Raw genomic sequence first — 14,814 nt, 5'->3', positions numbered from 1 at the left:
GCCACCTGCGCTTAACCTGCTGCGCTACAGTCCGACTCCCTCCACTTTCAATTTCTGTCTGTCCTATCCAACAATAACAACAATGGAAAACCGATGGCCACCAGGAACAGTGGATTCACAGTGCAGGCACCGAGCTCCAATGATAACCCTGGAGGCAAAAAAGGGGGGGCAGACGGCGCTGTACCTGGTTTAACAGACAGAGCAGGGTTCAAGCCCCTGGTCCCCACTTGCAGGGGGAAAGCCTCACAAGTGGTGAAGCAGGGCTGTGGGTGTCTGTCTCTTCCCCTCTATCTCCGCCCTCTTCTCAGTTTCTATCAAATTAATTAAAAAATGTATATGGGAGTCGAGCGGTAGCGCAGTGGGTTAAACGCAGGTAGCGCAAAGCGCAAGGATCCTGGTTCGAACCCCCGGCTCCCCACCTGCAGGGGAGTCGCTTCACAGGCGGTGATCAGGTCTGCAGGTGTCTGTCTTTCTCTCCCCCTCTGTCTTCCCTTCCTCTCTCCATTTCTCTCAGTCCTATCCAACAACGACATCAATAATAACTGTAACAATAAATAAAACAAGGGCAACAAAAAGGGAATAAATATTTTTTTAAAAAGATGTGTATATAACAGATGTACGTTGTGATGTCAGTGGGGAGGATTAGACAGAGGGACTCACTGGGTGGGAGATGGAGGCCCAGACGACAGCTAGGTGTCCGACCCCCCCCCCGCCTCGCCCTCCCGCCTGCCTGCATCCCACCCTCTGACCCCCACCCCCAAAAGGCTCAGAGATGAAGACACAGCGCAGGACCCCCGTGCAGACAGCCCCCGCTTTATTGCAGAGTCCAGCCAGCCACCCCGACGGCATGCAACCCCCACCCCGCCGCCTCCCCGTCCCGTCCCGTCCCGTCCCGTCCCGTCCCCGCTTCAGAGCTCCGGGGGCCGGAGCTGTGCGCCGTCGAGGGCGAGGCCGGAGTCGGGGTCCGGGTCGGGGTAGACCAGGAAGCCGGAGAAGGTGATGTATTTGCCGTGGTTGCTGTAGGCGCCGTAGCCGTCGTGGTCGTGGCTGAGCAGCCAGACGGCGTCGCCGCGCCGCAGCGGCAGCATCACGCTCTGGCTCTGCATCTCGCGGCGCCGCGACGCGCCGTCGTCGTAGATCATGGCCTGCACCTCGTCGCGGTTCTTCATCAGCTTCACCGACAGCGTCTTGCGCGGCAGCTTGCCCAGCGTGAAGGAGAAGAAGTAGGCGCCGGGAAGGCGGCAGCGGAACACGCCGGCCGCCGCGTCGAAGTCGCCGCCGATGTTGACCAGCTCAGCGTCGAAGGTGAGCGGCCGGTGCCGCGGCCCGGGGTGGGCGTCCGAGCCCAGCAGGCTGCGCGTGCGCGCTACGGAGAAGGCGGAGCGCCGCTCCGGGGCCGCGGGCTGGCCGTGCGCAGGCGCGTCGGCGTCGGCGTCGGCGTCGGCGTAGACCAGGTAGCCGCTGAAGGTGGCGCCCGGCGCGCCGAGCGCGTACTGCGGGGCGCCGTGCAGACGCAGCCAGACCGTGTCGCCGTAGTCGAGCTGCAGCATGGCGCTCTGGCTGGCGGCGCGCCGCGCGCCGGGCCGCCGCTGCTCGTCGTAGGCCAGCGCCTGCACCTCGTCGCGGTTGCGCACCAGCATCACCGACAGGCTCTTGTGCGGGGCTTTGCCCGCCGTGAAGGAGAAGAAGTAGGCGCCGGGCACGCGGCAGCGGAACCGGCCGGTGGCCGCGTCGAAGTCGCCGCCGATGTTCACGTACACCTTGTCGAAGGTCACCGCCATCTCCGACGTGCCTTCCAGCGGGGTGGTGCGAGCCGCCGAGAAGGCCGAGCGCAGCTCCGCGGAGCCCGGGGCCGGGTCCAGCGCCCAGCAGGCCGGGCCCAGCACAGCCAGCAGCACCGGCAGCAGCAGCATGGCGCCTGCAGCGGGGCAGAAGGGCAGCGGGGCGGCGTGGGCCGGGGCGCATCTTCTCCCCAGGACGCCTACCCACCGAGGGGGCCTCAGTGGCACCCCTGGGAGGCTTGTTGAAACGCTTGGCTGGGCTGCCACCCCCAGGGTTTCCACCCAATAGGCCCGGGATGAGGTCTGAGCATTTTGCCTTTCTCTCTCTCTCTCTCTTTTGTTTCTTATTTTTATTTACTTATTGGATAGAAACAGAAATCTGGGAGTCGGGCGGTAGCGCAGCGGGTTAAGTGCACGTGGTGCAAAGCGCAGGGACCGGTGTAAGGATCCTGGTTCGAGCCCCCGGCTCCCCACCTGCAGGGGAGTCGCTTCACAGGTGGTGAGGCAGGTCTGCAGGTGTCTGTCTTTCTCTCCCCCTCTCTGTCTTCCCCTCCTCTCTCCATTTCTCTCTGTCCTAATAACGATGACATCAGTAACAACAACAATAAAAAACAACAAGGGCAAGAAAAGGAAAAATAAATATTTTAAAAAATTTAAAAAGTGAGTCTGGCGGTAGTGCAGCGGGTTAAGCGCGCAAAGCGCAAGGACCAGCGTAGGATCCCGGTTCGAGCCCCACCTGCAGGGGAGTCGCTTCACAGGCGGTGAAGCAGGTCTGCAGGTGTCTGTCTTTCTCTCCCCCACTCTGTCTTCCCCTCCTCTCTCCATTTCTCTGTCCTATCCAACAACGACTACAACATCAACAACAACAATAATAACTACAACAATAAAACAAGGGCAACAAAAGGGAATAGTTTTTAAAAGTCGGAAATCGAGAGTGGAGGGGGAGATAAAGGAGAAAGAGAAAGAGAGACACCTGCAGCCCTACTTCACCTCTCGCAAAGCTTTCCCCCTGCAGATGGGGGCCGGGGGCTTGAACCAGGGTCCTTGTGTGTTGTAATATGTGCGCTCAACCAGGTGCACCACCACCCGGCTGAGGACTGAGAATTAACATGTCTCCTGTTTCACTGGGCCAAGGGTCCCTCTGAGAACCCTTATATGAGGCCAGTGAGCCTCCAATTAATTAACTGCCACCAGGGTTATCGCGGAAGCTTGGTGCCTGCTCCACAAATCCACTGCTCCTGGTGGCTCGCTTGTTTGCTTTTGTTTTTTCTTTTAAAACACTTTTTCTTTAAGTGTTTCTATTTATTGGTTAGAGACAGAGCAGTTGAGGGGTTGGGAGATAAGGAAATAGACAGTGAGACACCTGCAGCCCTGCTTTACCACTCGCTAAGCTTTCCCCTACAGGTGAGGACTGGGGGCTTGAACCCGGGTCCTTGTGCTCTATAAAGTGTGCGCTTAACCAGATTCGCTACCACCTGCCTGTCTGCCTTCCTTCCTTCCTTTTTAAAAATTTTATTTATTTTAGTGAGAAAGAGTGGATACAGAGAGAAAGATACCATGAGAGAGGAAGAGACCAGAGCACTGCTCAGCTGTGGCTTATGGTGATGCAGGGGACTGAACCTGGGACCTCAGAGCCTCAGGCTTGAAAGGCTTTTGCATAACCATTATGCTGTCTCCCCAGCCCCCTTTCTTCCTTTCTTTCTCATTAGGATAGTGACAAATTGCTGGGGGGCGGCGGTAGGAGAAAGACATCTGCTTCATCACTCATGAAGTTTCCCCCTTGCAGAGAAAACAGGACCTCGAACCCAGGTCCTTGAACATGGTAACACGTACAGCGTGGCACTCCCCCCCCAATTTATTATATTTTAATAAACACAAGAACTCCTTTGTCACACAGAAACTTGAACACATAAATACGGCAGATACAAGCAGAAATGTTCTGATTAAATGTGCAGCTGGGGAAGATAGATGAGCTGGAAGAGCAAGACATTTACATGTCTGAGTCTCTCAGTTCAATACCCAGTACTGCAGGTAGCAGAGTTTTATTGCCATTGGCTTCCCTCGGCAAATGAAAGAAGTACACTGGAGCCAAGGAGGTGGTGCAGTGACTAAAGTGCTGAATTTAGAAGCATGAGGCCCTGAGTTCAGTCCCTGATAGCCCATGCGCCAGAGTGATGCTCTGGTGCTCGCTCTCTCCATATATGTGTTTGTGCACGTATGTAACAAATTATTTTTTAAAAAAGAAGTACATCTTTTTTTTTTTTTTCCTTCCAGAGTTATTGCTGGGCTTGGTGCCTGCACTACAATTCCACTGCTCCTGGAGGCTATTTTTTCCCAGTTTGTTGCCCTTGTTATTGTTGCCATTGATGTTGTTGGATAGGACAGAGAGAAATGGAGAGAGGAGGGGAAGACAAATGGGGAGAGAAAGACAGACACCTGCAGACCTGCTTCACCGTTTGTGAAGCAACCCCCCTGCAGGAAGGGAGCGGTGGCTGGAACTGGGATCCTTAGGCTCGTCTGTGTGTTTAACACCATGCACGATTAACCCACTGTGCTACCGCCTGATCCCCAATTAGTATTATCTTTTTAAAAAATGACTAAATAAATATATGAATGTTTGTCCTATTCATACCCCCTTAGGGGTACCCAAGAGCTCTGAGAACAAGGTGTGTACAGAGGGGTCTTGAGTTTCCTTCTGCCTCCACTTTGCTGCATTTTCCTGTGGTTACTGACCAACCCCCTCACTCAGAAACTGTCTCCACTAATGTCCTTATTCATGGTTACCCTCCCTTTTTTTCTAACGCAGTTATGGGGAGTCAACCCTTAACATACAAGATATACGCTCTGCGACTGAACCACTTGCCGTGTCTGTTTTCTTTTCTACATCCCTGAATAGACCTATCTCTCCCAGTGGGTTTTTATTTTATTTGTATTACTCAGTTTTTTTTAAAGATTTTATTTATTTATGAGAAATATAGGAGGAGAGAGAGAAAGAACCAGACATCACTCTGGCACATGTACTGCCGGGGATCGAACTCAGGACCTCATGCTTCAGAGTCCAAAGCTTTATCTGTGCGCCATCTCCCGGACCACTGTATTACTCAGTTTTATTGCCACCAGGGTTAGTCACTGGCAGCCACTTTTTTTCTTTTTCTTTTCTGTTTTAATTTTTTACTTATTAGGATAGAGAGAAATTGAAAAGGGAGGGGAGTCGGGTGGCAGTGCAGCAGGTTAAGCGTATGTGGCTGGCTGGCGTAGGGATCCCGGTTCGAGCCCCCGGCTCCCCACCTACAGTGGAGTCGCTTCACAGGCGGTGAAGCAGGACTTGCAGGTGTTTATATATTTGAAAAAAAAAAAGAAAGAAAGAAAAGGGAGGGAAGAAGATAGGGAGAGTGAGAAACCTGAAGCACCGCTTTACCTTTCAAAACTCCCCTTGCAGGTCAGGACAGAGGGCTTGAAGCCTGGTCCTTGTGCACTGCACTCAGTCTGGTGCACCACTGCTTGCCTACCCCTCTACACACACACACAGAATTTTTTTTTTTGCCTCAAGGGTTATTGCTGGGGCTTGGTGCCTGTACCATGAATCCACTGCACCTGGAGGCTTTTTTTTTTTTTTTCTTTTTCCTCTTTTGTTGCCCTTGTTGCTGTAGCCTTGTGGTTATTATTGTTGTCATTGATGTCGTTCATTGTTGGATAGGACAGAGAGAAATGGAGAGAGGAGAGAAAGATAGACACCTGCAGACCTGCTTCACCGCCTGTGAAGCGACTCCCCTGCAGGTGGGGAGCCGGGGGCTTGAACGGGGATCCTTAAGGCCCGTCCTTGTGGTTTGCGCCACCTGCACTTAACCCATTGTGCTACCGCCTGACCCCGATTTTTTTTTCTAATGAGAAAAAAGAAGCACTAAAGCACCACTCTACCATCTGTGAAGTTCCACTTGTTTTGCCTTTGTTCCTTTCTTGTGAGATGCTGGGGACTGAACCCAGAGCACCAAGCATATAAAGCACCACCTCTACTGCTGAATCACCTCCTTGAATTGTGTGTTGTTTCTTGTTTGTTTGTTTGCCTCCAGTGTTATTCTTGGGGCTTGATGCCAGTTACTACGAATCCACTGCTCCTGGTGGCTATTTTCTTTCCATTTTATTGGACAGGACAGAGAAATTGAGAGAGGAGGGAGAAAGAATGATAAGACACCTGCAGACCTGCTTTGCCACTAGTGAAGCATCTCCCCTGCAGGTAGAGAGCTGCTCAAACCTAGATCCCTGCATGAGTCCTTGCACTTAACTGGGTGAGCCACTGGCCAGCCCCCTTGTTTTTGCCAAGCGCTGCTCAGCTCTGGCTTATGATGAAGCCTCAACTTCAGAGTGTCAGACATGTATATCCTTTTGCATAACCATTATTCATACTCCCCTGCCATCTCTGGCTATTTTGAAGCCCCTGTTGGCCAGGAAAGAATATAGCTCTCCCTGACCCTTTTCCAAGCCTCTTATCCACTCAAAGATCAGCTGCCCTATAGCACCTCTGAACTGACCCACAGGCCCTTCTAGCTTTGAGACCGGACAGCCTGGTTTTGAGGTTGCTCCCTCTATGAAATTAAGAGTAAGAAAAATGGGACTTAGGGCCGGGCTGTGGCGCACTGGGTTAAGCACACATAATACGAAATGGCTTGAGCCTCTGGCTCCCACCTGCAGGGGGGTCACTTTACAAGCAGTGAGGCAGGTCGGCAGGTGTCTATCTTTCTCTCCCTTTATCTTACCCTCTTCTCTGAATTTCTCTCTGTTCCATCCATTAAAAAAATAAAAGGAAAAAAATGGCTACCAGGAGCAATGGATTCATAGTGCTGGCACCAAGTTCCAGCAATAACACTGAAGACAAAAAAAAAAAAAATAGAAAGTGAGTCGGGCGGTAGTGCAGTGGGTTAAGCGCAGGTGGCGCAGAACACAAGGACCAGCGTAAGGATCCCGGTTCGAGCCCCCGGTTCCCTACCTGCAGGGGAGTTGCTTCACAAGCAGTTAAACAGGTCTGCAGGTGTCTATCTTTTTCTCCCCCTCTGTCATCCTCTCTTCTCTCCATTTCTCTCTGTCCTAACAATGTCATCAACAACAACAACAATAATTACAACAACAATAAAAAACAAAGGCAACAAAAGGGAAAATAAATAAATGATTTTTAAAAAGTGAACTTTTAATGAAAGAAAAAGAAAAATGGAGATTTTGGGGGCCGGACAGTGATGCACCCAGTTAAGTGCACATATCACCATGCTCAAGGATCCAGGGTTCAAGCCCCTGCTCCCCAACTGCAGGGTGGGATGCTTCATGATCAATGAAGTAAGTCTGCAGGTATCTACCTTTCTCCCTCTCTCTCTTTCTTCCCTCACCTCTCAATTTCTCTCTTTCCTGTCAAATAAAATAGAAAAAAGAAAGTGAAAGGAAAAATAGAAGAAGCTAGAAGAGTTGGATTTGCAGGGCAGGCACTGAGCCCCAGCAATAACCCTAGTGACAATAGAAAAAAGTGATTTTTTAAAATTCTTTTAAAAAAATATTTATTTTCTTTTGCTGCCCTTGCTGTTTTATTGTTGTAGTTACTATTGTTGTTGTTACTGATACCGTCGTTGTTGGCTAGGACAGAGAGAAATGGAGAGAGGAGGGGAAGAGGAGGAGAGAAAGATAGACACCTGCAGACCTGCTTCACCGCCTGTGAAGCGACTCCCCTGCAGGTGGGGAGCCGGGGGCTTGAACTGGGATCCTTATGCCGGTCCTTGTGCTTTGGGCCACCTGTGCTTAACCCGCTGCTCTACCGCCCAACTCCCCCCAAAAAGTGATTTTTTCCTTCTCTGTATTTGGGGGCTGGTCTGGTCACAGGGGACAGGGACAATATGGAGCTGCTGGGACAGGGGCATGCAGCACCCCAGCAGGGTTTTAGTGAGGCTGAAGGCAGCAGCTTTACTCCTCAGTGGACAAGACTGGGCACATCATTCCTTCACACGCTGTGAAACCTCAGGCACATTTCTCGTCTCAGGGTGACTTCCTCATGTAAATGGGGAGGTGACCTGCTCTGACCTAGCAGGTGTGGACAGCATCTGTGTTGTGCAAGGGCAAATGCTTGTGACTTTGAGAAGAGCAAACTGATCAGGCTCTTGCCTTGAAGGGTTAGGGACTCAGTAACACTGAACCTTGGGAGTTTAGCTGCTTAACTCAGAGGAGTCACTTTCCCATGGTGGGGCTCCACTGCTTCCTCCTGGGGACCACTGCCTTTGGGGTTCCAATGTCCCAACCCCCAAAGCAGAGGCAAAAGAAAGAGGATCTGGGTGGTGGTACATCTCATAGATCACACATGCTCTAAAGCACATGAACTCAGGTCCAAGCCCCTGCCCCTCCTGCAAGGGGGACGATTCACAAGTGGTGACACAGAGCTACGTATGTGTGTGTGTGTGTGTGTGTCTGTCCCTATCTTCCCCTTCACTCTCAATTTCTCTGTTTCTATGCAAAATAAGTAAATAAGATCATATATACATATGGGAGTTGGGTGGTGTGATGCACCTGGCTGAACACACACATTCCAGTGCTCAAGGACCCATTTCAAGACCTCTGGCCCCCACCTGCAGGGGGAAACTTCATGAATGGTGAAATAGTGCTGCAGGTATCTCTCTTCCTCTCTCTTTTTAAAGTTTTTTAAAAAATCTTTTTATTTTATTTACTTATTTTTGGATAGAGACAGAGAAGTTGAGAGGGGCAGGGAAGATAGGGAAAGAGGCAGACACTTGCAGCCTTGCTTCACCACTTGTGAAGCTTTCCCTCCACAGGTGGGGGCCAGGAACTTGAACCTAGGTCCTTGCGCACTGGGTCCTTGTGCACTTAACTGAGTGCACCACCGTTTGGTTTCAAAATTTCCTCCTTTTTTTTTTTTTTTTTTTAAACCAGAGCACTGTTAATAAAAACAAAACCAAAAAAAAAAAATGTTTTGGCTTCTGGTGGTATGAGATACTGCACTTGGGACTTTGGAGCCTCAGGCATGAGAGTCTCTTTGCATCACCATTATGCTATCTACCCCCACCCCCTCTCTCTTAAAATATTTTTTATTGGGAGTCGGGCTGTAGTGCAGTGGGCTAAGCACAGGTGGCGCAAAGCACAAAGACCCGCATAAGGATCCCGGTTCGAACCCCGGCTCCCCACCTACAGGGGAGTTGCTTCACAGGCGGTGAAGCAGGTGTGCAGGTGTCTATCTTTCTTTCCTCCTCTCTGTCTTCCCCTCCTCTCTCCATTTCTCTCTGTCCTATCCCACAACGACAACAACAATAATAACTACAACAATAAAACGACAAGGGCAACAAAAGGGAATAAATTAAATAAATAAATATTTTTTTTATTTACTTATTTTTATTACATAGAGACAGTGATAAATTGAGGGGGAAAGGTGAGATAGAGAGAAGGAAAGAGAAATAAAGATACCTACAGGGAGTCGGGCGCTAGCGCAGCGGGTTAAACGCACGTGGCACAGAGCTCAAGGACCAGTGTGAGGATCCCAGTTCGAGCCCCTGGCTCCCCACCTGCAGGGGAGTCGCTTCACAAGTGGTGAAGCAGGTCTGCAGGTGTCTGTTTTTCTCTCCCCCTGTCTTTCCTTCCTCTCTCCATTTCTCTCTGTCCTATCTAAAAATGACATCAGTGACAATAATAATACCTACAACAACAATAAAAAAAACAAGGGAAAATAAATATAAAAAATTTTTTAAATGTTTAAAAAAAAAAAGACACCTACAGCCCTGGTTCACCACTCCTGAAGCTTTTCCCCCTGCAGGTGGGGACCTGGGGCTTGGACCGGGTCCTTGTACACTATAATGTACACACATAACCAGGTGTGCCACCACCTGGCCCCTCTCTGTTCCATCTTCTCTCTCAGTTTCTGTCTCTATCCAAAATAAATTAATATAAATAAAATATAAAAAGAAAGGAAATGTGGCCGGGTGGTAGCACACCAGGTTAAGTGCACATAGTGCAAAACTCAAGAATTCCAGTTCTGCAGGTCTACAGGTGTCTATGTTTCTCTCTCTGTCTTCCCCTCCTCTCTCAATTTCTCTGTCCTAGCCAACAGCAACAACAGTGGGAAAAAGATGGCCACCAGGAGCAGTGGATTTGTAGTGCAGGTACCAAGCCCCACCCATAATCTTGTAGGCAAAAAAGAAAGAGGGAGTCCAGCAGTAGCGCGGCGGGTTAAGCGCACGTGGTCCTAAGCGCAGGGACCGGCGTAAGGATCCCAATTCGAGCCCCAGGCCCCCACCTGCAGGGGAGTCGCTTCACATGCGGTGAAGCAGGTCTGCAGGTGGTCTGTCTTTCTCGTGTCTTCCCCTCCTCTCTCCATTTCTCTCTTTCCTATCTAACAACGACATCAATAATAACTACAGTGGTAACTACAACAACAATAAAAAGGCAACAAAAGGGAAAATAGATAAATAAATATTAAAAAAAGAAAAAAGAAAGTTAACTGGGTGGGCTGGGTGGTGGCGCAGTGGATGAAGCACTGGACTCTCAAGCATGTGGTCTTGAGTTTAATCTCCAGCAGCACACATACCAGAGTGATGTCTGGTTCTTTCTCTCCTATTTTTCTAGTAAATAAAAAAAAGAAAAGAAAAGAGGGGATTGGGCGGTAGCGCAGCGGGTTAAACACATGTAGCTCAAAGTGCAGGGACTGGAGTAAGGATTTGGGTTCGAGCCCCCGGCTCCCCACCTGCAGGGGAGTCGCTTCACAAGCGGTGAAGCAGGTCTGCAGGTGTCTGTCTTCCTCTCCCCCTCTCTCTGTCTTCCCCTCCTCTCTCCATTTCTCTCTGTCCTAGCCAACAACAACATCAATAATAACTACAATAATAAAAAACAACAAGGGCAACAAAGGGAATAAATAAATATTTTTTAAAATAAAAATAAATAAATAATAGCGCAAAGCGCAAGGACCGGCGGAAGGATCCCAGTTTGAGCCCCCAGCTCCCCAACTGCAAGGGAGTCGATTCAGAGGCAGTGAAGCAGGTCTGCAGGTGTCTTTTTCTCCCTCTGTCTTCCCCTCTTCTCCCCATTTCTCTCTGTCCTAATAACTACGACATCAATAACAACAACAATAATAACAACAACAACAATAAAAAAAAGACAACAGGGGCAACAGAAGGGAAAATAAAATGTAAATAAAATAAAATAAATAAAAAAGAAAAAATGAACTGAACAGCCTTGGATATGGGCTTCTACAGGAAATGCCCCAAGGCTGTGTATAGGTTTGGAGGCCTTCTGTGCAGCTGTGCCAAAGAGCCCCCAATAAAAAGGATGCCCACCACACCATAGGGTATATGGTGGCCAGAATCTAGCCTACACTCTACACACCAGAGGGTATAGAACTCTGCACCTGGAGAGAAGTGTACCTACTTCACATTCTCATAATAAAGACCCCAAGGGGCTGGGGAGATTGCACAGTGGTTATGCAAAAAGTCTTTCATGCTTGAGGCTTGAAAGTTCCCAAGTTCAGTCTCCAGCTAACTACCATAAGCCAGAGCTGAGCAGTGTTCTGGTAAAATAAAATAAGTAGGTAAATAAAGAAACCCCATGTCCTATCCTAACTGAACACTCTCAGTAGGAGGTACCTTTTCTAGCTCTTATATAAGCCAGCCACTTTTTTTCTTTTTCTTTTTTTTTCGGTGGGGGTGGGGGCTCTGCCATGGTGAGGATTCACCACACAAGCACACAGTGTTCCCATTTTCTACAGTTCACTGGACACATCTGCTCTTCTGGCAAACCTTCAAGGCAGGTGCACTCTCTTCTATTTTACAGATGAGGAAACTGAGGCCTGCAGAGAAGCGCTTCAGCTTGAGGTCATGAGACACTTGGGTCTGCAGATTCCAGGTTCTCAGTGTGCCTTCTGCTCCACCATCTTCTCCTCTTAAACACAGATATTGCCAGCCCACCGAGCCTCTACCTCAGTCTCCTTTTTTTTTTTTTTTTTTCCAGAAATAGGCGGGGAGATAAATAGAATTGAGTCTTGGGATCCAGGATGATGGGAGGTGGGGATAGAAAGAGAGCGCAAAACCAAGGACTCCTGAGGGACTGGGGGTACCATCTCTGGAGTATGGGGAAGTATCTAAAAAACCTCTGGAACCTCTTGCGCCCCCCACCCCCCAGCCCATGCTTCGGCCGTCCCCTCCCAGTCTCAGTCTGGTACCCAGTCTGGTGCACCCCGCCTCTGCCACCGGGTCTGCTTCCGTGCCAGCCACCGCGGGCCATCTTCATACCCCCGGGGTCGCCATGCTCCCTGGACCCCCCTCCCCACACAGGCCGGAGGTGGGAGGGGGACAGGTGGGCATCATAGCTCCAGGGAGGGGAACGACTTGTCCTCACTCAGTCCAAGGTGGGGAGGGGCTCAAAACAGTCATCTTCAGAGAAAGAGAGAGAACTGGGACACGGACTGGGTAGACTGAGAGCCCCCAAACCGATGGGGATAGGCATGGGAATAGCAATGGTGGGTGGTGCAGGTGCAGCAATGTGGAGCTAAGGTATCTCGGGTTCCCCTTATCCTTTGCCAAAGCCCCTTCCCCAATCCCCCTTCCCTCAAGCCCCGCCAGGAGCCCCTCCCACCTACCTTGCTCGAAAGAAGGCGAGTCTCCCCGGCACCGAGGAAGCCAAGTAATCCTTTCTCGTGGGTGGAAAAATAATAAGAAGAAAGAAAGAAAGAATGAAAGAAAGAATGAATGAATGAATGAAAAAAACAACTCAGAAGGGGGGTCTCCCGGCCCCTCTCCTGGCCAAACCTCGCATGGAGCCTCTTTCATGAAAAGAAAATAAAAATAAAAAACCTCCCTTGTCCTCCTTCCGTTGAAACAGCACCCGGCGTCCCCCGCCTTGCCCGCCCCGGCTCCCCGCCCCTGCGCCGCCCTCACCTGGCTGGAGGGCGGCGAGCCCGCGGTCGGCTCCGGGCTCCGCTGCGCACTGAGCGGCCGCGCTGCGGCGGGCGGCCTGGCCGGGCGCGGGGCTCCTCCGAGGCGGCGGCGGCGGGCGGGGCCTGGGACCCCGCGGTGGGCGCGGGGCCGCCGGGCACCTGGGAGCGAGGACAACGGCGAGCGGGAGGAGGGGCCCAGAGAGCATGAGAGGGGAGCGGGCGGGGACGGAGGGACGTCCCCAGAGGGGTGGGGATGGAGGGTTGTGGGAGGGCGGGAACCAGCGGCTGAGTCCCGGGGCTGTGCACCGAGCAGGCCCTGCTACCCACTGCGGAGCCCCTGGCGCCTTCTCCTCGGTGACCTAGAGCGCAGGCGTCATGGATCCAAGCTAGCACCTGGGGGAAACTGAGGCCCAGAGTCCAACTGGGGGTGACTCAGAGCATCTCTCTCTGTCTCTCTCTCTCCTGCCTGGTTGGAGGGGAGGGAACTAGACCAGGACTTGGACCCTGGACTGGTGTCTGGGCTGCAAGGACAGTGGAAGGTGAGCTTTTGGCTGGGATTGGAGTCCAGATGTGACACTTCGGGAGGGTCTCTAGGGAACAAATGGGTCATGTCACCCACACAGGAAAGCAGGAGGAAGACAATGCCCTCTGGGTCTGGGTCAACTTGGGTCCCCTGGCATGAGAGTAAGGAAGGAGAGGATTCTGGAAGGGCAGAGCTGAGTTTGGATTGGAAAGGACATCAGGGCTGGGGAAATAGACTCCCCTTGACACCTGCCAGAGGCACCTCATGGTGTCCACACTGGGTTTTGACCTTGGGACTCTTCATCAGGGCTGCTGGACTGGGGGACACTTTGGAGTGGCACTCGAGGTGGTGACTATGTGGAAGACATTTATTTGTTTGTTCATTTGTTTCACTAGAGAGGGAACAAGAGAAGAAGATCACTCTGGCACAGGCTGTACTAGGGACTGAACTCAGGACTTCATGCTTTACCAGGCCAGAATCCTACCACTGCACCACTTCTGGGGCCAAATTATTATTATTTTTTAAATTCTTTAAAAAAATTTTATTTATTTATTCCCTTTTGTTTCCCTTGTTGTTTTATTGTTGAAGTTATTATTGATGTCATTGTTGTTGGATAGGACAGAGAGAAATGGAGAGAGGAGGGGAAGACAGAGAGGAAGATAGACACCTACAGACCTGCTTCACCGCCTGTGAAGCGACTCCCCTGCAGGTGGGGAGCCGGGGGCTCAAACCGGGATTCTTATGCTGGTCCTTGCACTTTGTGCCACCTGAGCTTAACCCGCTGCGCTACCGCCCGACTCCCTGGGGCCAAATTATTATAGTTACTTTTCTTCTTTTACCAGAGCACTGCTCAGCTTTGGTGGTGTGTGGGATTGAACCTGGGACCTCAGGAGCCTCAGACACAAAAGTCACTTGCATAACCAGTATGCTGTCTCCCAGCCCTGAGTGAAGCTTCTGAAGAACTCCTTTCAGCAGCCAGGAGCTGTCCTTACCTGCCCTAGGATGGTCAAGTTGCCTGACCTGGGCTCTGCAGGTTCACACACATGGACCCTGTGTAGACATTAGTACATGCTCCAACCAGAAAACATTCTAGACTTGGTTCTACCCTCTGTGTGGTCCTAGAGAAGCCTGGCTCCCCATTTTGACCCTCCTGCCCATGGGGACTTTCTTTTGGAGCTCTCAAAACATGTATGATTTTAAGGATTGGGGAGACAGCATAATGACTATGGAAAAAGCTTTCATGCCTGAGGCTCCTAGGTCCCAGGTTCAACCCCCAGCACCATCATCAGCCAGAGCTGAACATTGCTTTGGTCTCTCTATCTCTCTTTCTGTGTCTTTCTCTCTATATCTCTCTTTCATTGACAAATAGTAAAGTATTTTTAAAAACTGTATGATTTTTAGCTACTCTAAGACTGTATCAATAATTAAATAATTGGCTCATATAGCCTGGGAGGTGGCACAGTGGATAAAGTGTTGTACTTTATTTTTTTTATTTTTCTTTTTTATTATCTTTATTGGATAGGAACAGCCAGAAATCGAGAGGGAAGGAGGAGAGAGACAGAGAGACACCTGCAGCCCTGCTTCACCACTCGCAAAGCTTGCCTCCT

General features: G+C 50.7%; 1 protein-coding gene across 2 annotated transcripts; it reads right to left on the bottom strand.

Moving 5' to 3' along the window:
- Positions 1-781: 781 nt before the first annotated feature.
- Positions 782-12,791, bottom strand: C1QTNF4 (C1q and TNF related 4). Of its 2 annotated transcripts, none has more exons than XM_060176412.1 (3): positions 12,686-12,791; positions 12,388-12,441; positions 782-1,918 (listed from the first exon to the last, which is right to left on the bottom strand). In XM_060176412.1, the coding sequence occupies exon 3, from the start codon at positions 1,911-1,913 to the stop codon at positions 909-911; it is 1,005 nt and encodes a 334-aa protein (XP_060032395.1). In that variant the 5' UTR covers positions 1,914-1,918; positions 12,388-12,441; positions 12,686-12,791; the 3' UTR covers positions 782-908. The 2 variants fall into 2 exon arrangements, with proteins under 2 accessions (XP_060032395.1, XP_060032394.1); XM_060176411.1 differs by having other exon boundaries at positions 12,388-12,437.
- Positions 12,792-14,814: the final 2,023 nt, after the last annotated feature.

This window comes from Erinaceus europaeus, chromosome 17 (genome assembly GCF_950295315.1).
Source record: "Erinaceus europaeus chromosome 17, mEriEur2.1, whole genome shotgun sequence".
Taxonomy (NCBI): Eukaryota; Metazoa; Chordata; class Mammalia; order Eulipotyphla; family Erinaceidae; genus Erinaceus; species Erinaceus europaeus.
This window is presented reverse-complemented; position numbering and strand designations above follow the sequence as displayed.

Coding starts and splice junctions, on each gene's coding strand:
- C1QTNF4 (XM_060176412.1), bottom strand. CDS start 1,913: ATGCTGCTGCTGCCGGTGCTGCTGGCTGTGCTGGGCCCGGCCTGCTGG.